The sequence below is a fragment of the Salmo salar genome, chromosome ssa06 (assembly GCF_905237065.1).
Source record: "Salmo salar chromosome ssa06, Ssal_v3.1, whole genome shotgun sequence".
In the NCBI taxonomy this organism is placed as follows: Eukaryota; Metazoa; Chordata; class Actinopteri; order Salmoniformes; family Salmonidae; genus Salmo; species Salmo salar.
In genome coordinates this window covers 14,303,534-14,331,351 of record NC_059447.1, presented here as the reverse complement: position 1 = coordinate 14,331,351, position 27,818 = coordinate 14,303,534, and the positions used below count along the sequence as shown (strand labels likewise).

The window sequence follows — 27,818 nt, the reverse complement described above, 5'->3', positions numbered from 1 at the left end:
TCATGGGTAAATTGTGACTGACTGACGTACAAATAATAATGAGTTGTTATTTAGTCAAGACTTCGCTCTCACATAGTCACACTCAGTATCCACTCATGTGCATACAGTGCGTTCGTAAAATATTCAGACCCCTTGACTTTTTCCCCATTTTGCTATGTTACAGCCTTATTCTAAAATTGATGAAATTAATTGTTTTCCTCATCAATCTACACACAATACCCCATAATGACAAAGAGAAAACAGGTTTTTAGATATGTTTGCAAATGTATAAAAAATTATAAACTGGAAAACCTTATTTACATAAGCTTTCAGACCCTTTGCTATGAGACTCGATATTGAGCTCAGGTGCATCCTGTTTCCATTGATCATCCTTTCTACAACTTGATTAGAGTCCACCTGTGGTAAATTCAATAGTTTGGACATGATTTGGAAAGGCACACACCTGTCTATATAAGGTCCCACAGTTAACAGTGCATGTTAGAGCAAAAACCAAGCCATGAGGTCGAAGGAATTGTCAGTAGAGCTCCAAGACAGGATTTTGTCGAGGCACAGATCTGGGGAAGGGTACCAAAAAATGTCTGCAGCATTGAAGGTCCCCAAGAACACAGTGGCCTCCATCATTCTTAAATGGAAGAAGTTTGGAACCCCCAAGACTCTTCCTAGAGCTGGCCTAGCCTGGCCAAACTGAGCAATCAGGGGAGAAGGGCCTTGGTCAGGGAGGTGACCAAGAACTCGATTGTCACTCTGAGAGAGCTCCAGAGTTCCTCTGTGGAGATGGGAGAATCAGGCCTTTATGATAGTGGCCAGACAGAAGGCACTCTTCAGTAAAAGGCACATGACAGCCCTCTTGGAGTTTGTCAAAAGGCACCTAAAGACCCTCAGACCATGAGAAACAACATTCTCTGGTCTGATGAAACCAAGATTGAACTCTTTGGCCTGAATGCCAAACGTCACGTCTGGAGCAAACCTGGCACCATCCGTACGGTGAAGCATGGTGCTTGCAGCATCATGCTGTGGGAATGTTTTTCAGCGGCAGGGACTGGGAGACTAGTCAGGATCGAGGGAAAGATGAATGGAGCTAAGTACAGAGAGATCCTTGATGAAAACCTACTCCAGAGCACCCAGGACCTCAGACTGGGGTGTAGAGTCACCTTCCAACAGGACAATGACCCTAAGCACACAGCCAAGACAACTCAGGGGTGGCTTCGGAACAAGTCTCTGAATGTCCTTGAGTGGTCCAGCCAGAGCCCGGACTTGAACCTGAATGTCTCTCTTGAGAGGATCTGCAGAGAACAATGGGAGAAACTCCCCAAATTCAGGTGTGCCAATATTGTAGCGTCATACCTAACAAGACTCAAGGCTGTAATCGCTGCCAAAGGTGTTTCAACAAGTACTGAGTAAAGGGTCTGAATACTTATATAACTGTGATATTTCTGTTTTGATTTATCATTATGGGTTATTATGTATAGATTGCTGAGGGGGGAAAAACGATTTAATCAATTTTAGAATAAGGCTGTAACTGTAACGGCTGTCTATGGAAGAAGTGGACCAAAATGCGGCGGAGTTAGGGTTCGTCATATTTAATGTCACGAACACTATGCATTTACAAAAACAACAAAAACTGACAGCCAACACAGTCCTGTTAGGTGCAACCACATTGACAAGCACAATTACCCACACCACACAAAGGAAACGTAGGCAACTTATGTGTGACTCCCAATCAACCACAACCCTCTACAGCTGTGCCTGATTGGAAGTCACACGGCCAAAATCAACGAAACAATAAAACACTCACTCCCTTCTGCCACGTCCTGACCCAACTACACCCTCTACTGGTCAGGACGTGACAGTAACCTAATAAAATGTGGAAAAAGTCGAAGGGTCTGAATACTTTCTGAATGGATTCTATGTTAGTATTAGGAGATATGTTAGTAGGAGATATGTTAGTAGGAGATATGCATCTTTAAAATTACTTATTTAAAGCACCCAGCACGTCATCCTCATTAACAGTTTAAAAAATGTCAGAGAGTGAGATAGGGAAGCGACAGCAGGGAAGTCCTGTAAGGCAATACAAACCAGACTAGATGCCAAAACTGTGACGGCCGGGATGGAGAAATTGTACAATGATTGCTCTGCAAGTAGGCCTACAAAGCGCCAGCTCTCAAACACCTTATGTGGCACAACAGATTGTTAGATGTCTATGAACACGCTGTAATACATCACTGCAGCAACCCATCACATTGATGAGCACGTGGGAAATGAAGTCCCATGTAGGCTACTACTGACCACAGAACATGGAGGAGAGGCACACAGCAGAAAACCTAAAACGGCATTAACTACCATCGTTGCTGAGTGGGTGGGGGACAGCGGTAAGATGAGCGCTGTCTGGTAGGGTTTCCACTAGATAGCACAGCCACAAAGTCAAAATTGTCTATCGTAAAAATGATAGAAATAGGTGGGGTTTATGACTTTGTGGCTGTGGTAACTACGGTGACGACCATCTGGTAGGTAGCCAGGTCTGCGGTAGATTGAACTGCATTGCCCCTTAGTGGTCATACACAGGAAAATATCTGCATTTTAGAAAAGGAAGTTAAAATGGGAAACCTCAATTCTTGCATAGATATGACACAGACCTATAGATACATTTTTTCTGAAGACAGACTGACTATAACTGTGAAAGTGTCTCCAGCAAGACCATTAGAGTACGCACACAGACATGAATCCTCTTTACTACTAAACAGGTTCTTATGTGACAAATAACACCTTGGATAAAGAGCTTCCGCTTCTTCCCCTTAGGTTAAAGGTTATATGTCAATTGCACCAGAATAAATATATCCTGTTTCTACTACACAGCTCCTGTGGGCTATGTAGACCCATGTGTTATATGTTCTAATTAAGCAATAAGTCCTGAGGAGGTGTGGTATATGGCCAATATACTGTACCACGGCTAAGGGCTGTTCTTATGCACAACGCAACGCGGAGTGCCTGGACACAGCCCTTAGCCGTGGTATATTGGCCATATCACAAACCTCTGAGGTGCCTTACTGCTATTATAACTATACCAACGTAATTAGAGGAGTAAAAATACATGTTTTGTCATACCCATGGTATACGGTCTGATATACCATGGCTGTCAGCCATTCAGCATTCAGGGCTCGAACCACCCAGTTTATAATTAATATAAGGGAATGGTTTCAGATATCAGTGACCCATCCGTTTGCTCATTAGCAATGAACCATAAAGCATTCTTTCGTCAGAGCATAGCAAGTAGAAATGGCATGTTCACATATTTTGTTGAGGGATTATAATGAGGAACATCCAGCAGAGGAAATGGTGCAGAAGATACATTTATGCTGCAAAAACTTTGGTTTCGATTCATTTAAAAAAAAAATGTATCTGATGATATATGCATATGTACTTTGGATGGTGCCCTCGTTGATCGTGTCCCCGCGTATAAATATCTGGGAATCTGAATTGACAAAAAGCTGTGTTTCAAAAAGCATGTTGATGAGTTAAGTAAGAAATTAAGGTTTAAAATAGGCTTCTTCTATAGGAACAAATCATTTATTCCAGTTATTGACTATTGCGATACCGTTTATATGAATGCAGCTGCCACTGTATTGAAGCCATTGGACACAGTTCATCATAGCGCATTGTGTAGTTAAATTAAGGTTAAATAAAATACAAAATATTACAAGCAATAGGTTCAGTACACATCATTGCATTTTGCATCAGAAAGTAGGCTGGCCGTCCTTGAAGTCTCATTGTCTAGAAAGCCCTCTTGCATAAACTTACACCATACCTGACCTCACCGTTAACCTTCAGACGTATAAGTTACTAGATCCGGAGTCATGGATGGCTAACCCTAGAGATCCCTTCAATCTCTTCGGAGTTAGGTAAATCTGCTTTTAGTTTTTTGTGCCTGTGGAATGACCTCCAAAAGTCCTAAAAGATGAATTGGTGCCTCTAAGGCAATTCAGGCAGATGTTAGAGGGTCTTTTTATTGAACAATGTGTTTGTTTCATATGATTGTGTTTTGCTTTTCCTGTTTTGTGTTTGCTTTTCGTGTATTGTGTAATTAGTGTGTATAGTGTAATTGTTGTTGATTGACGTGGTCATGCAGGGCTCATCTCCAATATAGGCCGTGGTCTCAGCATGACTCCCTGCTTAAATAAAGGTTCAATACAATTAAATACAATTTCACTGGTAAATAACTAGTTTATTTGTAGGCCTATAGCGAAGTTAGTTTGTACGAGTTTAGAATTCTAAGCAGGTTGAGCAGTTTACTACCCCTGTTAGCAGTGCGTGTATTCATGGATGGCAAGGGAAGTCAGGCTTTCCCAAAACATTGACCAATAAAAAGAATACATAAATGTCCTTCAGTTCGCAAGAAGGTGAAAGAATCTCACCGGAGAAAGCATCCGAGCCTGCGAAACAGCGGCCATTATCTGATGCTGCCTGGTCAACATTGTTGCCGCCCGTAGCATTAAATGCAAGGGAAGCCAGCGAGCATTTGGCCTCCCTTGATAAAAAAATTATTATAATAATAGCCAATCAGCGTTGAGCTAAACTGAGCGAGCTAAACTGTGAATGGTCCTGGCACACCCAAAAAAAGTGTAAAGGGAATCCAGTTTGGATTTCACATCAAAAGCAAAACATAATTGACAGAAACATAAATTGTATCTCGTTGTGCTGTTGTCCTCCATTTGCTAGCTAACTAGCTAAAATTGGCCCTTTCCTAAATTACCCATGGATGGAGATAGGGATTTGTACTTGTGGTTTTACTTATTTTTCCTTACTGATCAATGATTATAACGGTGATTCTGATCCAACCATTAATTCATACTTTGTGCCCCTGGCCTGAGAGGATGGAAGTTCAATATGTAGCTAATGTACTTTAGTAGGCTAATGTTAACTAGCGGCACATCGTTGCCCATGAAAGGAAGTTAGGCTAGCGAGCAAGCATTTTAGCCAGGTAGCCTAAGACAACAAAAACTAAAAGTGTTTACTGTATGACAGTGTCCCTCTAGTGGTGTGGGGGCTGTGCTTTGGCAAAGTGGGTGGGGTTATATCCTGCCTGTTTGGCCCTGTCCGGGGGTATCATCGGATGGGGCCACAGTGTCTTCTGATCCCTCCTGTCTCAGCCTCTAGTATTTATGCTGCAGTAGTTTATGTGTCGGGGGGCTAGGGTCAGTCTGTTACATCTGGAGTATTTCTATTGTCTTATCCGGTGTCCTGTGTGTATTTAAATATGCTCTCTCTAATTCTCTCTTTCTGTCTTTCTCTCGGAGGACCTGAGCCCTAGGACCATGCCTCAGGACTACCTGGTATGATAACTCCTTGCTGTCCCCAGTCCACCTGGCCGTGCTGCTGCTCCAGTTTCAACTGTTCTGCCTGCGGCTATGGAACCCTGACCTGTTCACCGGACGTGCTTGTTGCACCCTCGACAACTACTATGATTATTATTATTTGACCATGCTGGTCATTTATGAACATTTTAACATTTTAACATCTTGACCATGTTCTGTTATAATATCCACCCTGCACAGCCAGAAGAGGACTGGCCACCCCTCATAGCCTGGTTCCTCTCTAGGTTTCTTCCTAGGTTTTTGGCCTTTCTAGGGAGTTTTTCCTAGGGAGTTTTTCCTAGCCACCGTGCTTCTTTCACATGCTTTGCTTGCTGTTTGGGGTTTTAGGCTGGGTTTCTGTACAGCACTTTGAGAATATCAGCTGATGTACCAAGGGCTGTATAAAAATAAATTTGATTTGAAATTTGATTTGATAGACTGTTTCGTCAACATGAAAGAGAGGAGGATGGCATTGGCATTTCTCTACAAGTAGAGTCAACATGTTTTTTTCCACTTGCACAAATGCACACACACACACACACACACACTCTGTGGTTCTAAATCTAAATCAACAGTTGTTAGTAGTCCGAAAATGTCGGAAACATTAACTTGCTTGACCATGCTTTAGATCATGTAACTGTTTGTTACATGAAATATGCTTTGTGGACTTCACCGGAGAGAGGTTGCTCTCCGGTTTTGTGATGAAACAAAGGTGTTGTTGAATTGATTCAGCCACTGCGTCTTCTTATTGACTCGACCTTACACGGAACCCAAACCAGCTGCTGCACGTGCATAAATGTATTTTGTCCCCCTACCCCAAACGCGATCACGACACGCAGGTTAAAATATCAAAACAAACTCTGAACCAATGACATTAATATGGGGACAGGACGAAAAGCTTTAAACATTTATGGCAATTTAGCTAGTTAGCTTAAAACGTTCAACCGAATCGTTTCTAGTCATCTCAATTATCACAACACATAGGTTGGGCTTCCCCTGTGATTTTACACACACCACTATTGCCTGTTAGCCAAATATATCCCAACAGACAAGTACAGGCCTCTCACACATTGAGTTTTTTTTGTTTTTTTTACAAGAATTGCCTTCTGCTAGCCTGTATTTCGGGAGCAATTATACCAGATTTTAAATCCAAAGGCAGCCACATTCTGATATTTTGCCCCATTATTGGTATTTAGACCAATCAGATCAGAATTAGGCTGCCTGTGTATACTAGGTGCTTTGAGCTTGCATTGTAAAGTACTGAATAACTAAGCACAGGTCACGTATTTGACATGGTCTAACATGTATTTGATTAATGTCTACAGACTATGAAGGGCAGCATAGCCCACCTATGCCTATCTCCGGTCAAACTTTCGACGCAACACTCTGGTCCAGGGTGCTCAGATCTGATGCAATACAATGCAATGCATGACACGCAGCTGATCTTTCAAAAGAATAGTTGGGCAAACATTTATTTAACAAAACAAAACATAATCAAGCCATGTTCATAAATTACGATGGGATCGGGCACATAGAGGTATTCTATTTGATCGCGCCCTATCGGCTACTTTTGTCTCACTACAATATGAGCGCACCAGTCCTCTTTTCCCATTGTCTTTTCCACAATGTGGATTCACTTGATAAAGGGTTAGCCTGCTAACACATTCAACGACGTCTCTTACATTTCCAAATTCTACTGAATTTAAATGACCCAAAACCTGTAGGCTAACCGAACATGTACCTGTTTCCTTCCAATCCATGCAGTCTCTTTCATGTCGTCTAGCCTGGGAATGACAACGGTCAGTCACTTCCACCGTAAAACACCTCCCAATCCAATCCGGTGTCTTTTTTTGAAAACAATGCCCATATTTGGTGTGTGCAGGTGAACGTGAAGGCGGAGGATGATGCACGGCTGGGGAGAAAAGAAGGTATATAGTCTCCTGCTGAAATGTGGACGTCACGCACACTTTGTGGAGAACATAATCATTCCCGGATTCTTGACGAGAAGTCCCAACTGACAGGTAAGCAAACGCCACTCTCCCGACGTTTGGGAAAGCTAATCTGAAATGTCGAGTTGTATCGTTAAATGTGTTTGTTCTAGCTTGGTTAAAATCACTTGACTTGAAATACAGCTTTGCTTGGATTTGTCTGAATACGTGTTTGAGCTGTTGGAATCGGAGCCATATATTGAGAACTTTGCTTTGTTCCAAACTATTGTATTAGGTTCAATTCCACTATTTTTAAAAGTTCTGCTAGTAGACTAATGCTCGTTAACAGTTACTGTGGTTAAACATTTAACTAATTGTTACGAATTACAGTTGACTATGGTCCTATGTCTACACTTACTAATGAGGACCTCTAAATTGTCACATTTATACTGTAGTGGTATGTGTTGACGATATACCCTACACCAGGCAATGGTATGGCTTTGTTCTTGCTTTTAGGCCTTGCTTCATTAATCCTCAATTATTATTATTTTTTTACAGAATGGCTGAAGACGATATTGCTGCATTGGTGGTTGACAATGGTTCAGGCATGTGCAAGGCTGGTTTTGCAGGGGATGATGCTCCCCGTGCTGTCTTCCCCTCCATTGTTGGAAGGCCCAGACATCAGGTTGGAACCATACTGGGCTCTCAGATATTGGATTCACTTAATATAGGCTATATAATTTGTGTATAAAAGTGTGTGGACACCCCTTCAAATTGGTGGATTTGGCTATTTCATCCACATGTTGGCAGTAGAAGGGCCTTACTGAAAAGCTCTGCCCTGCTAGAGTTGCCCCGATCAACTCTTAAGTGCTGTTACTGTGTAGTGGAAATGTCTAGGAGCAACAATGGCTCAGCTGTGAAGTGGTAGGCCACACAAACTCACAGAATGGGACTGCTGAAGCATGTAAAAGTCGTCTGACCTCGGCTGCAACACTCCCTACTGTGTTTCAAACTGCCCCTGGAAGCAACGTCAGCACAAGAACTGTTCGTCGGGAGCTTCATGAAATGCGTTTCCGTGGCCAAGCAGCTGCACACAAGCTTAAGATCACTATGTGCAATGCCAAGCGTTGGCTGGAGTGGTGTAAAGCTCACCGCCACTGGACTCTGGAGCAGTGGAAACACGTTCTCTTGAGTGCTGACTCACACTTCACCATCTTGCAGTCCGACAGACGAATCTGGGATTGGCGGATGCCAGGAGAACGCTACCTGGCAGACTGCCTAGTGTCAACTAAAGTTTGGTGGAGGAATAATGGTCTAGGGCTGTTTTTCATGGTTCAGGCTAGGCCACTTAATTCCAATAACGGGAAATCTTAATGCTACGGCATACAATGACATTCTGGATGATTCTGTGCTCCTGTCTTTGTGGCAACAGTTTGGGTGAAGACCATTTCCTGTTTCAGCATGACAATACTCCTGTGCACAAAGCAGAGGTCCATACAGAAATGGTCTGTGGATCGTATGGAAGAACTTGACTGGCCTGCACAGAGCCCAGACCTCAACCCCATCGAACACTTCTGTGATGAAATGGAACACTGACTGCGAGTCAGGCCTATTTTTCTCAACATCAGTGCCTGACTTCACTAATGCTCTTGTGGCTGAATGGAAGCAATTCTCCACAGCAATGTTCAAACATCTAGTGGAAAGCCTTCTAAGAAGAGAAGGCTTTCCACTAGAAGAGCTGCAAACGAGGGTAACAACTCCATATTAATACCCATGATTTTGGAATTGAGATGTTTGACAAGCATGTGTCCACTTTTGGTAATGTTCTCTATTTGACTTTGGGAGAGTTTGAAGAGGCTATACAGAACTCTTCCTTCTGGGGGTGCTCTTGATCCAAGAGGTCCACTAAATGGACAAGTATCGGCCAGAAATTGCCTCATTAAAAAGAAAGGGACACCCCTCCCCAAACCCATTAACAAAAGCATAATATATTGGTAGCCTAAAACTGAAGATTGTGATTTCAGGAGTTAAGAAATTGATTGTGATTTGTATATGGAACATACAGGCAACTCAAGCCAACATTTGATGAAAACAACTTCTGTAGTGTAACTTGAGTTAATGCGTAATGCAGGGACAAAGTGTAACGGTAATGTCTCTTTCCCCAGGGTGTGATGGTGGGCATGGGACAGAAGGACAGCTACGTGGGAGATGAGGCCCAGAGCAAGAGGGGCATCCTGACTCTGAAGTACCCCATCGAGCACGGCATTGTTACCAACTGGGACGACATGGAGAAGATCTGGCATCACACCTTCTACAATGAGCTGCGTGTGGCCCCTGAAGAGCATCCCGTCCTGCTCACGGAGGCCCCACTTAACCCCAAAGCCAACAGGGAGAAGATGACCCAGGTAGTAGTGGGGGCATTAGTGTTTTTTACAAATGAAACCCTGTGGCAGTAGTAAATAAACCCAGCCATTTTATTTACTACATGTGAAGACTCCTCATCCACTAGCAGAATGTAGAGCAGTAGACAGGGCTACTGTTTACCTTGCCCGAGGGTAGGTATTGATTAGTGGTGGGCCTCACATTCCTAGCAGTATTTGTAGGTGTTTAAAATCTTTTTTTGATAAAGGGTCTCATGTAGTTCTAATTCCCACCTTCTATTATTCTACCAGATTATGTTTGAGACCTTCAACAGCCCAGCCATGTATGTAGGTATCCAGGCCGTGCTATCTTTGTACGCATCTGGTCGCACCACAGGAATAGTGATGGATTCCGGGGATGGTGTTAGCCACACGGTGCCCATCTACGAGGGCTACGCTCTTCCCCACGCCATCCTGCGTCTGGACCTGGCCGGACGTGACCTCACGGACTACCTGATGAAGATCCTGACTGAGCGTGGCTACAGCTTCACCACCACGGCCGAGAGGGAGATTGTGCGCGACATCAAGGAGAAGCTGGCCTATGTGGCGCTGGACTTCGAGCAGGAGATGAAGACCTCCGCCTCCAGTTCCTCTCTGGAGAAGAGCTACGAGCTGCCTGATGGACAGGTCATCACTATCGGCAACGAGCGCTTCCGGTGCCCTGAGACCATGTTCCAGCCGTCCTTCATTGGTGAGGTGATAAAGAGGAACTTCAGCTAAAAAATGTCCTTGCTAAAAGATATTTGTCGATGGTTGGCCACTATAGTAATTCTAGTCCTGAAATCCACATTTCTATCCACTACTAAAATGGAGTTTCTGAAAATGTTTCTCTTAGAGGTCACACACTCAAGATGCACCCTCATTTATGTATTGATATGACTGTTCATAAGCACTAAACACCCAACTTTTTGCAGATTTTTGGAAATCAGAGGACAAAGCTTCCATTTGGCCACGAGTCGCTATTTAATACATGTACAAATGTTCTTGTCTAGACAATGTTACTTAGGTTAGTGACGGTCCTTCACCACTACACAAACCATTTTCACAATCCTATGGAGCTCTGAGGTTCTTCACAGTTGCGTGTTCACTGACCTCATTAAAAGAGCCATACTTGTAGGCCTGTGTTTCTGTTCCTAGGGCTGCCATCAACATATGCTTGCTTTTGTAGGAATGGAAAGCACTGGAGTGCACGAGACCACCTACAACTCTATCATGAAGTGTGATGTGGATATCAGGAAAGACCTGTATGCCAACACTGTTCTCTCTGGTGGAACCACCATGTTCCCTGGCATCGCAGATAGAATGCAGAAGGAGATCAGTGGCTTGGCACCCCCTACTATGAAGATTAAGGTGGGCATTCATGTGTGACTCTATGAATTTCAGCCCATGGTCATTCAGTGTGGCATCTCTCGACTAGCTTTTTTTTCTCAGTTCTCTTTTTGGCTTCCCAAATACTTTTCATAAGCTCATGATCAGAATCACATTTAATGTATTCTGCACTAAAACAACTTTAGATGACCTCCCTGTTTTACTAATGAATGCGTTCAAATCTCTGGTCTCCAGATCATCGCCCCTCCTGAGCGTAAATACTCTGTGTGGATCGGCGGCTCCATCCTGGCCTCTCTCTCCACCTTCCAACAGATGTGGATTTCCAAGCAGGAATACGAGGAATCTGGCCCGTCTATCGTCCACCGCAAATGTTTCTAAAGCCTCCACTCTTAACCTCACTGTTACTCTTTTCAGTGAATGTTATTTCAGATGGCTCTCCTGTCCAGAAGCCAACACCTTGCCCCTAAGCATTTGTGTGGCTCTAAAATTATCAGATGAGTAGAAGTGAATACCATGTATCCTAACCGGTAGAGATAAAGCCATCTTGTTTCAGTTCTACATGGTGTCCTGGGGGGGAGTGACAGGATGGTTTCTGGGTAGGCTCAGTGTTAGGGTTTTGACATTCTGCCTTGTGTTGTATTTGTTACTATTAGTCTTGCTGTAACATCTGCTCCTGGGCCATTGAATAAACATTCACTGTAACATGATACTCTGTAGTCTGTATTTGCAACATTAAGTCTTGTCATATGTTCAGAATGCATTTGTCACTTATTTTTTTTGTTTACTGATCATTTCAGGGAATGATTTGGGAACAAAGTGGTTTGAGATTCTGGCTTTGTCCACTGGTTGGCACTATTGCCTCATCCTACTGGAAAGTGAACTGTTTCTTGTCATGGCAGATCAGATGCCTTCATGTATTTGTCATTGACTGGCACCCACTGCAGGTTAGAAATCAAATGGGTCAATCTAACAGTTTTCTCATTGTTATATTCTCTTGGTGAACCTCATGTTTATGGCTTCAGCTCTTTGGGATGTGCTGGCCAGATATGACATTCTTTCATGTCAGTATAGCTGAAGGCAAGGTGACGAAGCCACTTCTCTAATGTACACTGAAAGACCACTGTCTTTGACAGGAGTACATGCTAATGAACAGAAGTAGCTGTTCCAATCAGGGGGGTCTTGTCATGAAAAGCTTTGCAGGTGTTCTACACCAGTACTAAAATACCTGGTGACAGTAATTAAATCCCAGACTGAAGCAGGTGAGTTTACCAAAGACCTCGCTAGACCCAAAGCCTGTTTTGGCATAGGTAACACTGGTCAACTGGGTGGGACTTCATACGGCAGACACATTTCAATCTGGAACTTGACGCCAGGTCCACTGATATCTAGACCTGGGTCACCAGGTGGGTGCAATTTAATAATCCTATAGAACAGCTCTAGGGTTAGTCCTGGAAGTAACACCTGCACAGACTCCAGGACCACAGTTGGAGATCCCTGATTTACATGCTATGTCCACTAGATGGCAGTGCTGTCTTCACATGACCTACACTGGTTGGGGAGCAGGTGCTGCTTTCACATTGTCACATGACCTACACTGGTGAAGACAGTGTTTGAGGTCCAAACACACCCTATCCCCTCAGCCCTCAAATTTAGTGGACACTTCTGTATCATGTCTGACGAGTATACACTTGCACATTAAGGGGCGATGGAGGAAGAAATGGTTTTTAAATGGACCGCCCTTGACCGGAAATTCGTCACTCGTTTATCCCGCCACTGGTAGCTTGTGGATGCTTTATATGCGCTACAGTCAATTGAGTGCATGTCTACTTATATAAAATATAATTAATTTACACCTACTGTATGATAGCTTGCAAATGAGTTAGCTAAGTAACATTATCCTGATTAGCTGGAACTTCTGAAGGAGGGAAATGTTTCATTTCCACAATTTCCAAAACAAGAATATTTTTTACGAGACGTGTTTGTGCCGTCATGTGCATTAGTAGCACAATTTCTAACTTATTTACATTTGCTTTTACTTACACTTGTATGTTGACTCCATACTGGCGCTCACGTTTACATTTTTGGCTGACTTTTCTTAGCGGATGCACAGTCGTCGTGAATTGAATTATGGGGAGTTTCAGGGCCTGGAGTGAATATAATTGTACACTTGAAAACTTGACTAAAAATGAGGGCTGAGGGGCTTACGTTACAAACTTCCCATGCTTGGCTAATCATTTGGACCGCCCTCCAAGATGGTGATGGGGATTCAGCCAAGGGCATAAGATGAGGGTGTGTCTTTTATGAGTTTGAACCGCAGCCAGTACTGCCTTCACATCCTGTCACATGACCTACACTGGTAGTGAATCCAGTGCTGCTTTCACATTCTGTCACATGACCTACACTGGTAGTGAAGATGGTGCTGCATTCACATTCTGTCACATGACCTACACTGGTGGTGAAGACAGTGCTGCTGTCACATGACCTACACTGGTGGTGAAGACAGTGCTGCTGTCACATGACCTACACTGGTAGTGAAGACAGTGCTGCTGTCACATGATCTACACTGGTAGTGAAGACAGTGCCTCTGTCACATGACCTACACTGGTAGTGAAGACAGTGCTGCTGTCACATGACCTACACTGGTGAAGACGGTGCTGCTGTCTCATGACCTACACTGGTGGTGAAGACGGTGCTGCTGTCACATGACCTACACTGATAGTGAATACGGTGCTGCTGTCAAATGACCTACACTGGTGGTGAAGACGGTGCTGCTGTCACATGACCTACACTGGTAGTGAAGACGGTGCTGCCTTCACATTCTGTCACATGACCTACACTGGTAGTGAAGATGGTGCTTCCTTCACATTCTGTCACATGACCTACACTGGTAGTGAAGATTTTGCTGCCTTCACATTCTGTCACATGACCTACACTGGTAGTGAAGATGGTGCTGCCTTCACATTCTGTCACATGACCTACACTGGTAGTGAAGACGGTGCTGCCTCACATTCTGTCACATGACCTACACTGGTAGTGAAGATGGTGCTGCCTTCACATTCTGTCACATGACCTACACTGGTAGTGAAGCCAGTGCTGCTTTCACATTCTGTCTCATGACCTACCTTGGTGGTGAAGACGGTACTGCCTTCACATTCTGTCACATGACCTACACTGGTAGTGAAGACGGTGCTGCCTTCACATTCTGTCACATGACCTACACTGGTAGTGAAGCCGGTGCTGCTTTCACATTCTGTCTCATGACCTACACTGGTGGTGAAGACGGTGCTGCTGTCACATGACCTACACTGGTGGTGAATACGGTTCTGCTGTCACATGACCTACACTGGTGGTGAAGACGGTGCTGCTGTCACATGACCTACACTGGTAGTGAAGACAGTGCTGCTGTCACATGACCTACACTGGTAGTGAAGACAGTGCTGCTGTCACATGACCTACACTGGTGGTGAAGACAGTGCTGCTGTCACATGACCTACACTGGTAGTGAAGACAGTGCTGCTGTCACATGATCTACACTGGTAGTGAAGACAGTGCCTCTGTCACATGACCTACACTGGTAGTGAAGACAGTGCTGCTGTCACATGACCTACACTGGTGGTGAAGACGGTGCTGCTGTCACATGACCTACACTGGTGGTGAAGACGGTGCTGCTGTCACATGACCTACACTGGTGGTGAAGACGGTGCTGCTGTCACATGACCTACACTGGTAGTGAAGACGGTGCTGCTGTCACATGACCTACACTGGTAGTGAAGACGGTGCTGCTGTCACATGCCCTACACTGGTAGTGAAGACGGTGCTGCTGTCACATGACCTACACTGGTGGTGAAGACGGTGCTGCTGTCACATGACCTACACTGGTAGTGAAGACTGTGCTGCCTTCACATTCTGTCACATGACCTACACTGGTAGTGAAGATGGTGCTGCCTTCACATTCTGTCACATGACCTACACTGGTAGTGAAGCCAGTGCTGCTTTCACATTCTGTCACATGACCTACACTGGTGGTGAAGACTGTGCTGCCTTCACATTCTGTCACATGACCTACACTGGTAGTGAAGACTGTGCTGCCTTCACATTCTGTCACATGACCTACACTGGTAGTGAAGACTGTGCTGCCTTCACATTCTGTCACATGACCTACACTGGTAGTGAAGATGGTGCTGCCTTCAAATTCTGTCACATGACCTACACTGGTAGTGAAGCCAGTGCTGCTTTCACATTCTGTCTCATGACCTACACTGGTGGTGAAGACGGGTACTGCCTTCACATTCTGTCACATGACCTACACTGGTAGTGAAGACGGTGCTGCCTCACATTCTGTCACATGACCTACACTGGTAGTGAAGACGGTGCTGCCTTCACATCCTGTCACATGACCTACACTGGTAATGAAGACGGTGCTGCCTTCACATTCTGTCACATGACCTACACTGGTAGTGAAGACTGTGCTGCTTTCACATTCTGTCTCATGACCTACACTGGTGGTGAAGACGGTGCTGCCTTCACATTCTGTCACATGACCTACACTGGTGGTGAAGACGGTGCTGCCTTCACATTCTGTCACATGACCTACACTGGTGGTGAAGACGGTGCTGCTGTCACATGACCTACACTGGTGGTGAAGACAGTGCTAACTGAGCATGGGAGAACCTCAGTGGTTTAATCTAAACCCTTAGGGATCTTAGTCTATAATATGTTTTGCTGGAGGCTGCATGCACCTAGAACTGATACTGTATAGCCCTCATATTCATATCTGGACTGGAAGTTCCACTGCTTTATTTTTCATTGTTCCCCTCTAATCAGGTATTGATTTAGACCTGGGATACCAGGTGGGTGCCATTAATGATCAGGTAGAACAGAAAAACAGCAGTACTCCAGACCTCCAGTGTATGATTTGAATGCCCCTGCTTGAATGCCCCTGGTGTCAAACTCATTCCACGAAGGTTCGAATATCTGTGGGTTTTTGTTTTTTTCTTTCAATTAAGACCTAGACAACCAGGTGAGGGGAGTTCCTTACTAATTAGTGACCTTAATTAATCAATCAAGTACAAGGGAGGAGCAAAAACCCACAGACACTCAGCCTTCCATGGAATGAGTTTGACACGTGTGTGAAATCAATTTGGTTCACAGTAGTCTTTTGAAAGGGGCGGGAATTGCATGAACAACCAATCCATAGACAGTTTCACACCCAACTAGCTGTTTATTGTTTTCCATCCTTTTGAGGAAAATCCATGAGGCTTTGGCCCCTTGTGGGGTATGAGATCATTGAGACAATTTGGTGAGTTCATTGATCAATAACAACATTTTCTCTGAAAATGAGGTAAAGGATGAGTGAATTATCTATTGGATTTTACATTTGGATAACAGCTCCAATTATGTGCTGATGTCATTGAATATTTAATTTAAACTTATTTAATCCCCAAATAATGATAGAATCATCCATAAATATCACCCGTGAATTAATAAAACAAAGCAATGAAAAAATGGCATATCTGCTCTCAAATGCATTGCTCCTCTGGGAATATGGGAATATTCTTGGTGACCAGAACCTCACTCATAGTTCCATGTACACTATACCTACTGTCTAAAATGCTTTTAAAGGGAATTCAGTATAAAAATATCCCTTGGTATGTCAATCAACACAGAGACCATCTCAAGTGAAGCGTGTGTAATTTGGGGCAGACCACAGGCATGTTGCCTTCCTACAGTACTACATACCTGCTGATCAATTATGATTCATAATAACTTTGCTGTCTGTCGAGTTTGCAGGTATAAAAAGTACTTGTTCCTGCTGTCTGATCCTAGATCAGTGTCTGAAAGGAGAATTAAGCTGGAGTTTGGGAATGACCTGTTTGTTTTATTTGCCGCCCTGAGTACCCCACTGTGTGAGTGCATCCGTGTGCGTGTGTGTGTGTGTGTGTGTTTGAGCATGTATGCATGCATACGTATGAGTGTGTGTGCGTGCATGTGTATATGTGTGTAGGCTAAGTGTGTGTGTGTGGTACTATAAAGTTGTATTGTTGACTTGTGGAATGCTCTAATGCACTGTGAGGTGTGTGACCAGACTGCTGGCAGATGAAGGTCTCAATGAGCTAATGAGGACAGTGGCTTTCTTCTCTCCTTAACCCCCCTCTCTTCATCACTCTCTCCTGCTGGGTTACCCAACCACTGTGTTTGGAAGCCTGTGTGCATTACCAATTTAATCTTATATTCATTATTTGTCTTGATCTCCCTCACTCTCTCTCGCTCTCTCTCTTTTTATCTGTCTTTCTCTCAATTCAATTCAATTCCCCCCCCCCACCTATTCAAAACCCATTGGATGAGAAGATCAGAAGGGAGGGACCTCTGAACTTATCATCCAATGTTCTGACCTTCTCATCCAATGGGTTTTCAGAAGGAGGTGAGGAGGTAGGAAGCCAGGAATAAAGGAAATACAATAGAGGTTCTATGCCTCCTCTCCTCTTTCATCTGTAAGATTGTAGCCCCTCCAATTGCCACCTCTGTAGACCAGGCAGGAGCAGAGGAGGAGAAATGTGTTGAGATGTGCTGTTACTTAGGCCAAGATTCAATCTGGACCATGGAAGATCCACGTTGTAGCGCGGTTGACATTTAAAGGTCATTTCAGATTAAGACGCCATCTGCAGCGTTTACCGTGAATGCGGTCTCCGCGACTGCACTAACATTGGGAGATGGGATTAAAAGGGCGTCTTTAGCTGGGATTCTCCCTCCTTAGCATGTCTGTGGTCTGTGACCCTATTAACCAAGTTGTTCATTCATTTACAGGACGGCCCTCCCACAAGCCTGTTAAAGGCTCACCCAGCCCAGCCTAGACCCACGCAAAAATCCACTCACTCACTCACTCAGCCACCCGCTCATGCTATCTACCTGTTTAAATTACAGTCATTTAAATTAGCCTCCGTAAATGTCAGCTCTTTTAATGCCAAGTTGTAACAGCAAATTGTTTTGCGAGCTGTCATTTGTTGTTATCGTACGCCAACTTGTTAAAGCCTTTTTTTTCTGTCTAGCGTGTAAAGCACAGACGTGCTCATAGTAATGGCTGGAATAGAATCAATGGAATGGAATCGAACACATCAAACACATGTTTTCCACGTGTTCGATACCATTCCATTCCAGACATTATTATGAGCCGTCCTCCCCTCAGCAGCCTCCTGTGATGTAAAGACAAAAGCAGTCATGCAAACAGAGCAGGTTATTTCACTTACTTTCAGGGTCAAACGATTAACTCTGACATACGGCACAATACAACATACTCCTAGTTTGTTGTTGTAAAAACCTCTGGGATCTAAATACCTGGTTGTGAATGATTGTGGGAGCCCTGTGTAGATAGAGACATACCTGGGTTCAAATAGTATTTGTTTTCTTCCAAATACTTTAGCTGCACTTGAATGAGCTTTCCTGACAAACCGGGGTCAATGGAATAGTGCCTGCAAACTGGCACTCCAGACAGGCTCAATTGAACACTCACAGTATTTGAAAGTACACCAATACTATATGAACCCAGGTCTGGATAGAATGGTGGTCTTTTAGGGCGAGCCCAGACAGGCCTTGTGGGGACAGCAGCAGCAGCACTCCTGTTATTGCCCTCCTCTCTGTTCACCGGCTCAGACAGACAGCAAAGGTCATCTGTGGCCTCAGCGGCTCCCTCCGCTCTGACAGAAACCTGTCGCTTTCATGTAAGAAAAATGACCACATGAATTACACTGGCAGGTGTGTGTGTGTGTGTGTGTGTGTGTGTGTGTGTGTGTGTGTGTGTGTGTGTGTGTGTGTGTGTGTGTGTGTGCGCGCACGCCCAGATGCACACATTTATGTGTTTGTGTGTGGACTGTACCGACATCTTGCTCCCCTGTATTCACAGAGCTTTATGTAGGACAGCTGCCATGTTACAGGGGCTGGACATACTTGGCTCCCACTGCATTTCTCCTCCATGGCTTTAACTGTATTTCCACAACCAGACACTGTCAAATTAAATAAATACTCTGTGGTCCAGTGATACAGCGTATTACTCCTCCCATGCTGATTCCAAGGCTGGTGCTACTGTAGGGAGGTCTCAGAGACATGGTACTGGTTCTCCTGTAGGGAGGTCTCAGAGACATGGTACTGGTTCTCCTATAGGGAGGTCTCAGAGACATGGTACTGGTTCTACTATAGGGAGGTCTCAGAGACATGGTACTGGTTCTCCTGTAGGGAGGTCTCAGAGACATGGTACTGGTTCTCCTATAGGGAGGTCACAGAGACATGGTACTGGTTCTCCTGTAGGGAGGTCTCAGAGACATGGTACTGGTTCTCCTGTAGGGAGGTCTCAGAGACATGGTACTGGTTCTCCTATAGGGAGGTCACAGAGACATGGTACTGGTTCTCCTATAGGGAGGTCACAGAGACATGGTACTGGTTCTCCTGTAGGGAGGTCTCAGAGACATGGTACTGGTTCTCCTGTAGGGAGGTCTCAGAGACATGGTACTGGTTCTCCTATAGGGAGGTCTCAGAGACATGGTACTGGTTCTACTATAGGGAGGTCACAGAGACATGGTACTGGTTCTCCTGTAGGGAGGTCTCAGAGACATGGTACTGGTTCTCCTATAGGGAGGTCACAGAGACATGGTACTGGTTCTCCTGTAGGGAGGTCTCAGAGACATGGTACTGGTTCTACTATAGGGAGGTCACAGAGACATGGTACTGGTTCTCCTATAGGGAGGTCACAGAGACATGGTACTGGTTCTCCTGTAGGGAGGTCACAGAGACATGGTACTGGTTCTCCTGTAGGGAGGTCACAGAGACATGGTACTGGTTCTACTATAGGGAGGTCTCAGAGACATGGTACTGGTGCTACTGTAGGGAGGTCTCAGAGACATGGTACTGGTTCTACTATAGGGAGGTCACAGAGACATGGTACTGGTGCTACTGTAGGGAGGTCTCAGAGACATGGTACTGGTTCTCCTGTAGGGAGGTCACAGAGACATGGTACTGGTTCTCCTGTAGGGAGGTCTCAGAGACATGGTGCTGGTTCTCCTATAGGGAGGTCTCAGAGACATGGTACTGGTTCTCCTATAGGGAGGTCTCAGAGACATGGTACTGGTTCTCCTGTAGAGAGGTCACAGAGAAATGGTACTGGTTCTCCTGTAGGGAGGTCACAGAGACATGGTGCTGGTTCTCCTGTAGGGAGGTCACAGAGACATGGTGCTGGTTCTCCTATAGGGAGGTCACAGAGACATGGTACTGGTTCTACTATAGGGAGGTCTCAGAGACATGGTGCTGGTTCTCCTATAGGGAGGTCTCAGAGACATGGTACTGGTTCTACTATAGGGAGGTCTCAGAGACATGGTACTGGTGCTACTGTAGGGAGGTCTCAGAGACATGGTGCTGGTTCTCCTATAGGGAGGTCACAGAGACATGGTGCTGGTTCTACTATAGGGAGGTCTCAGAGACATGGTGCTGGTTCTCCTGTAGGGAGGTCACAGAGACATGGTACTGGTTCTCCTATAGGGAGGTCTCAGAGACATGGTACTGGTGCTCCTGTAGGGAGGTCTCAGAGACATGGTACTGGTTCTACTATAGGGAGGTCACAGAGACATGGTACTGGTGCTACTGTAGGGAGGTCTCAGAGACATGGTACTGGTTCTCCTGTAGGGAGGTCACAGAGACATGGTACTGGTTCTCCTGTAGGGAGGTCTCAGAGACATGGTGCTGGTTCTCCTATAGGGAGGTCTCAGAGACATGGTACTGGTTCTCCTATAGGGAGGTCTCAGAGACATGGTACTGGTTCTCCTGTAGAGAGGTCACAGAGAAATGGTACTGGTTCTCCTGTAGGGAGGTCACAGAGACATGGTGCTGGTTCTCCTGTAGGGAGGTCACAGAGACATGGTGCTGGTTCTCCTATAGGGAGATCACAGAGACATGGTACTGGTTCTACTATAGGGAGGTCACAGAGACATGGTACTGGTTCTCCTATAGGGAGGTCACAGAGACATGGTACTGGTTCTCCTGTAGGGAGGTCACAGAGACATGGTACTGGTTCTCCTGTAGGGAGGTCACAGAGACATGGTACTGGTTCTACTATAGGGAGGTCTCAGAGACATGGTACTGGTGCTACTGTAGGGAGGTCTCAGAGACATGGTACTGGTTCTACTATAGGGAGGTCACAGAGACATGGTACTGGTGCTACTGTAGGGAGGTCTCAGAGACATGGTACTGGTTCTCCTGTAGGGAGGTCACAGAGACATGGTACTGGTTCTCCTGTAGGGAGGTCTCAGAGACATGGTGCTGGTTCTCCTATAGGGAGGTCTCAGAGACATGGTACTGGTTCTCCTATAGGGAGGTCTCAGAGACATGGTACTGGTTCTCCTGTAGAGAGGTCACAGAGAAATGGTACTGGTTCTCCTGTAGGGAGGTCACAGAGACATGGTGCTGGTTCTCCTGTAGGGAGGTCACAGAGACATGGTGCTGGTTCTCCTATAGGGAGGTCACAGAGACATGGTACTGGTTCTACTATAGGGAGGTCTCAGAGACATGGTGCTGGTTCTCCTATAGGGAGGTCTCAGAGACATGGTGCTGGTTCTACTATAGGGAGGTCTCAGAGACATGGTGCTGGTTCTCCTATAGGGAGGTCTCAGAGACATGGTGCTGGTTCTCCTGTAGGGAGGTCTCAGAGACATGGTACTGGTTCTCCTATAGGGAGGTCACAGAGACATGGTACTGGTTCTCCTGTAGGGAGGTCTCAGAGACATGGTGCTGGTTCTCCTATAGGGAGGTCACAGAGACATGGTACTGGTTCTCCTGTAGGGAGGTCTCAGAGACATGGTGCTGGTTCTCCTATAGGGAGGTCTCAGAGACATGGTACTGGTTCTCCTGTAGGGAGGTCTCAGAGACATGGTGCTGGTTCTCCTATAGGGAGGTCACAGAGACATGGTACTGGTTCTCCTGTAGGGAGGTCTCAGAGACATGGTGCTGGTTCTCCTATAGGGAGGTCTCAGAGACATGGTGCTGATTCTCCTGTAGGGAGGTCTCAGAGACATGGTGCTGGTTCTCCTATAGGGAGGTCTCAGAGACATGGTGCTGATTCTCCTTTAGGGAGGTCACAGAGACATGGTACTGGTTCTCCTATAGGGAGGTCTCAGAGACATGGTACTGGTTCTCCTATAGGGAGGTCACAGAGACATGGTGCTGGTTCTCCTATAGGGAGGTCTCAGAGACATGGTGCTGGTTCTCCTATAGGGAGGTCTCAGAGACTTGGTGCTGGTTCTCCTGTAGAGAGGTCACAGAGACATGGTACTGGTTCTCCTATAGGGAGAGCTCAGAGACATGGTACTGGTTCTCCTGTAGAGAGGTCACAGAGACATGGTACTGGTGCTACTGTAGGAAGGTCACAGAGACATGATGCTGGATCTACTATAGGGAGGTCTCAGAGACATGGTGCTGGTTCTCCTGTAGAGAGGTCTCAGAGACATGGTACTGGTTCTCCTGTAGAGAGGTCACAGAGACATGGTACTGGTTCTACTGTAGGGAGGTCTCAGAGACATGGTGCTGGTTCTCCTGTAGGGAGGTCTCAGAGACATGGTACTGGTTCTCCTGTAGAGAGGTCACAGAGAAATGGTACTGGTTCTCTTGTAGGGAGGTCACAGAAACATGGTGCTGGTTCTCCTGTAGGGAGGTCTCAGAGACATGGTGCTGGTTCTCCTGTAGGGAGGTCACAGAGACATGGTACTGGTTCTCCTGTAGAGAGGTCTCAGAGACATGGTGCTGGTTCTCCTATAGGGAGGTCTCAGAGACATGGTACTGGTTCTCCTGTAGAGAGGTCACAGAGACATGGTACTGGTTCTACTATAGGGAGGTCTCAGAGACATGGTACTGGTTCTCCTATAGAGAGGTCACAGAGACATGGTACTGGTTCTCCTGGAGGTCACAGAGACATGGTACTGGTTCTCCTGTAGGGAGGTCACAGAGACATGTTGCTGGTTCTCCTATAGGGAGGTCTCAGAGACATGGTACTGGTTCTCCTGTAGGGAGGTCTCAGAGACATGGTACTGGTTCTACTATAGGGAGGTCACAGAGACATGGTACTGGTTCTCCTATAGGGAGGTCTCAGAGACATGGTACTGGTTCTCCTTTAGGGAGGTCACAGAGACATGGTACTGGTTCTCCTGTAGAGAGGTCACAGAGACATGGTACTGGTTCTCCTGTAGGGAGGTCACAGAGACATGGTACTGGTTCTCCTATAGGGAGGTATCAGAGACATGTTGCTGGTTCTCCTGTAGGGAGGTCACAGAGACATGGTACTGGTTCTACTATAGGGAGTTCACAGAGACATGGTGCTGGTTCTCCTATAGGGAGGTCACAGAGACATGGTACTGGTTCTCCTATAGGGAGGTCACAGAGACATGGTACTGGTTCGCCTGTAGGGAGGTCTCAGAGACATGGTGCTGGTTCTCCTGTAGGGAGGTCACAGAGACATGGTACTGGTTCTCCTGTAGGGAGGTCACAGAGACATGGTACTGGTTCTCCTGTAGAGAGGTCTCAGAGACATGGTACTGGTTCTCCTGTAGAGAGGTCACAGAGACATGGTGCTGGTTCTCCTATAGGGAGGTCTCAGAGACATGGTACTGGTTCTCCTGTAGAGAGGTCACAGAGACATGGTACTGGTTCTCCTATAGGGAGGTCTCAGAGACATGGTGCTGGTTCTCCTGTAGGGAGGTCACAGAGACATGGTACTGGTTCTCCTGTAGGGAGGTCTCAGAGACATGGTGCTGGTTCTCCTATAGGGATGTCTCAGAGACATGGTACTGGTTCTACTATAGGGAGGTCACAGAGACATGGTGCTGGTTCTCCTGTAGGGAGGTCTCAGAGACATGGTACTGGTTCTCCTGTAGAGAGGTCACAGAGACATGGTACTGGTTCTCCTGTAGGGAGGTCACAGAGACATGGTACTGGTTCTACTATAGGGAGGTCACAGAGACATGGTACTGGTTCTACTATAGGGAGGTCTCAGAGACATGATGCTGGTTCTCCTGTAGGGAGGTCACAGAGACATGTTGCTGGTTCTCCTGTAGGGAGGTCTCAGAGACATGGTACTGGTTCTCCTGTAGGGAGGTCACAGAGACATGGTACTGGTTCTCCTGTAGGGAGGTCACAGAGACATGGTACTGGTTCTCCTATAGGGAGGTCTCAGAGACATGGTGCTGGTTCTCCTGTAGGGAGGTCACAGAGACATGGTACTGGTTCTCCTGTAGGGAGGTCTCAGAGACATGGTGCTGGTTCTCCTGTAGAGAGGTCACAGAGACATGGTACTGGTTCTCCTGTAGAGAGGTCACAGAGACATGGTACTGGTTCTCCTGTAGGGAGGTCACAGAGACATGGTACTGGTTCTCCTATAGGGAGGTATCAGAGACATGTTGCTGGTTCTCCTTTAGGGAGGTCACAGAGACATGGTACTGGTTCTACTATAGGGAGTTCACAGAGACATGGTGCTGGTTCTCCTATAGGGAGGTCACAGAGACATGGTACTGGTTCTCCTATAGGGAGGTCACAGAGACATGGTACTGGTTCGCCTGTAGGGAGGTCTCAGAGACATGGTGCTGGTTCTCCTGTAGGGAGGTCACAGAGACATGGTACTGGTTCTCCTGTAGAGAGGTCTCAGAGACATGGTGCTGGTTCTCCTATAGGGAGGTCTCAGAGACATGGTACTGGTTCTCCTGTAGAGAGGTCACAGAGACATGGTGCTGGTTCTCCTATAGGGAGGTCTCAGAGACATGGTACTGGTTCTCCTGTAGAGAGGTCACAGAGACATGGTACTGGTTCTCCTATAGGGAGGTCTCAGAGACATGGTGCTGGTTCTCCTGTAGGGAGGTCACAGAGACATGGTACTGGTTCTCCTGTAGGGAGGTCTCAGAGACATGGTGCTGGTTCTCCTATAGGGAGGTCTCAGAGACATGGTACTGGTTCTACTATAGGGAGGTCACAGAGACATGGTGCTGGTTCTCCTGTAGGGAGGTCTCAGAGACATGGTACTGGTTCTCCTGTAGAGAGGTCACAGAGACATGGTGCTGGTTCTCCTGTAGGGAGGTCACAGAGACATGGTACTGGTTCTACTATAGGGAGGTCACAGAGACATGGTACTGGTTCTACTATAGGGAGGTCTCAGAGACATGATGCTGGTTCTCCTGTAGGGAGGTCACAGAGACATGTTGCTGGTTCTCCTGTAGGGAGGTCTCAGAGACATGGTACTGGTTCTCCTGTAGGGAGGTCACAGAGACATGGTACTGGTTCTCCTGTAGGGAGGTCACAGAGACATGGTACTGGTTCTCCTATAGGGAGGTCACAGAGACATGGTACTGGTTCTACTATAGGGAGGTCTCAGAGACATGGTACTGGTTCTCCTATAGGGAGGTCTCAGAGACATGGTGCTGGTTCTCCTGTAGGGAGGTCACAGAGACATGGTACTGGTTCTCCTGTAGGGAGGTCTCAGAGACATGGTGCTGGTTCTCCTATAGGGAGGTCTCAGAGACATGGTACTGGTTCTACTATAGGGAGGTCACAGAGACATGGTACTGGTTCTCCTGTAGGGAGGTCTCAGAGACATGGTGCTGGTTCTCCTATAGGGAGGTCTCAGAGACATGGTACTGGTTCTACTATAGGGAGGTCACAGAGACATGGTGCTGGTTCTCCTGTAGGGAGGTCTCAGAGACATGGTACTGGTTCTCCTGTAGAGAGGTCACAGAGACATGGTACTGGTTCTCCTGTAGGGAGGTCACAGAGACATGGTACTGGTTCTCCTGTAGGGAGGTCACAGAGACATGTTGCTGGTTCTCCTATAGGGAGGTCTCAGAGACATGGTACTGGTTCTCCTGTAGAGAGGTCACAGAGACATGGTACTGGTTCTCCTGTAGGGAGGTCACAGAGACATGGTACTGGTTCTCCTATAGGGAGGTATCAGAGACATGTTGCTGGTTCTCCTTTAGGGAGGTCACAGAGACATGGTACTGGTTCTACTATAGGGAGTTCACAGAGACATGGTGCTGGTTCTCCTATAGGGAGGTCACAGAGACATGGTACTGGTTCTCCTATAGGGAGGTCACAGAGACATGGTACTGGTTCTCCTGTAGGGAGGTCACAGAGACATGGTGCTGGTTCTCCTGTAGGGAGGTCACAGAGACATGGTGCTGGTTCTCCTGTAGGGAGGTCTCAGAGACATGGTGCTGGTTCTCCTGTAGAGAGGTCACAGAGACATGGTGCTGGTTCTACTATAGGGAGTTCACAGAGACATGGTGCTGGTTCTCCTGTAGGGAGGTCACAGAGACATGGTGCTGGTTCTACTATAGGGAGTTCACAGAGACATGGTGCTGGTTCTCCTGTAGGGAGGTCACAGAGACATGATGCTGGTTCTCCTGTAGGGAGGTCACAGAGACATGATGCTGGTTCTCCTGTAGGGAGGTCACAGAGACATGGTGATGGTTCTCCTGTAGGATCACAGAGACATGGTGCTGGTTCTCCTGTAGGGAGGTCACAGAGACATGGTACTGGTTCTCCTATAGGGAGGTATCAGAGACATGTTGCTGGTTCTCCTTTAGGGAGGTCACAGAGACATGGTGCTGGTTCTCCTGTAGGGAGGTCACAGAGACATGGTACTGGTTCTCCTGTAGGGAGGTCACAGAGACATGGTGCTGGTTCTCCTGTAGGGAGGTCTCAGAGACATGTTGCTGGTTCTCCTTTAGGGAGGTCACAGAGACATGGTGCTGGTTCTACTATAGGGAGTTCACAGAGACATGGTGCTGGTTCTCCTGTAGGGAGGTCACAGAGACATGGTGCTGGTTCTCCTATAGGGAGGTCACAGAGACATGGTGCTGGTTCTCCTGTAGGGAGGTCACAGAGACTTGGTGCTGGTTCTCCTGTAGGGAGGTCACAGAGACATGGTGCTGGTTCTCCTGTAGGGAGGTCTCAGAGACATGGTGCTGGTTCTCCTGTAGAGAGGTCACAGAGACATGGTGCTGGTTCTACTATAGGGAGTTCACAGAGACATGGTGCTGGTTCTCCTGTAGGGAGGTCACAGAGACATGGTGCTGGTTCTACTATAGGGAGTTCACAGAGACATGATGCTGGTTCTCCTGTAGGGAGGTCACAGAGACATGATGCTGGTTCTCCTGTAGGGAGGTCACAGAGACATGGTGCTGGTTCTCCTGTAGGATCACAGAGACATGGTGCTAGTTCTCCTGTAGGGAGGTCACAGAGACATGGTAATGGTTCTCCTGTAGGGAGGTATCAGAGACATGTTGCTGGTTCTCCTTTAGGGAGGTCACAGAGACATGGTGATGGTTCTCCTGTAGGATCACAGAGACATGGTGCTAGTTCTCCTGTAGGAAGGTTACAGAGGCTGGTGCTGGTTCTCTTGTAGGGAGGTCACAGAGGCATGATGCTGGTTCTCCTGTAGGGTCACAGTGAAATGGTGCTGGTTCTCCTGTAGGGAGGTCACAGAGGATGGTGCTGTTTCTCCTGTAGGGAGGTGACAGAGGATGGTGCTAGTTCTCCTGTAGGGAGGTCACAGAGGATGGTGCTGTTTCTCCTGTAGGGAGGTCACAGAGACATGGTGCTGGTTCTCATGTAGGGAGGTCACAGAGGCATGGTACTGGTTCTCCTGTGGGGAGTTCACAGAGACATGTTGCTGGTTCTCCGTTGGGGAGGTCACAGAGACATGTTGCTGGTTCTCCTGTAGGGTCACAGTGAAATGCTGGCTGTCCTGTAGGGAGGTCACAGAGACATGTTGCTGG

General features: G+C 46.5%; 1 protein-coding gene across 1 annotated transcript; it reads left to right on the top strand.

Moving 5' to 3' along the window:
• The first annotated feature begins 7,213 nt into the window (after positions 1–7,213).
• LOC106597006 (actin, non-muscle 6.2) lies at positions 7,214–11,732 on the top strand. The gene is made up of 6 exons (XM_014188243.2): positions 7,214–7,369; positions 7,835–7,961; positions 9,442–9,681; positions 9,949–10,387; positions 10,865–11,046; positions 11,260–11,732. Exons 2-6 carry the CDS (start codon positions 7,836–7,838, stop codon positions 11,401–11,403), a joined length of 1,131 nt encoding a protein of 376 aa, XP_014043718.1. The 5' UTR covers positions 7,214–7,369; position 7,835; the 3' UTR covers positions 11,404–11,732.
• The last annotated feature ends 16,086 nt before the right edge of the window (positions 11,733–27,818 follow it).

Bases quoted from the DNA above. Each gene is read 5' to 3' on its own strand.
- LOC106597006 (XM_014188243.2), top strand. From the start codon at position 7,836: ATGGCTGAAGACGATATTGCTGCATTGGTGGTTGACAATGGTTCAGGC. The intron at 9,682-9,948 runs GTAGTAGTGGGG...TTATTCTACCAG, and splicing joins ACAGGGAGAAGATGACCCAG to ATTATGTTTGAGACCTTCAA. The intron at 10,388-10,864 runs GTGAGGTGATAA...TTGCTTTTGTAG, and splicing joins GTTCCAGCCGTCCTTCATTG to GAATGGAAAGCACTGGAGTG.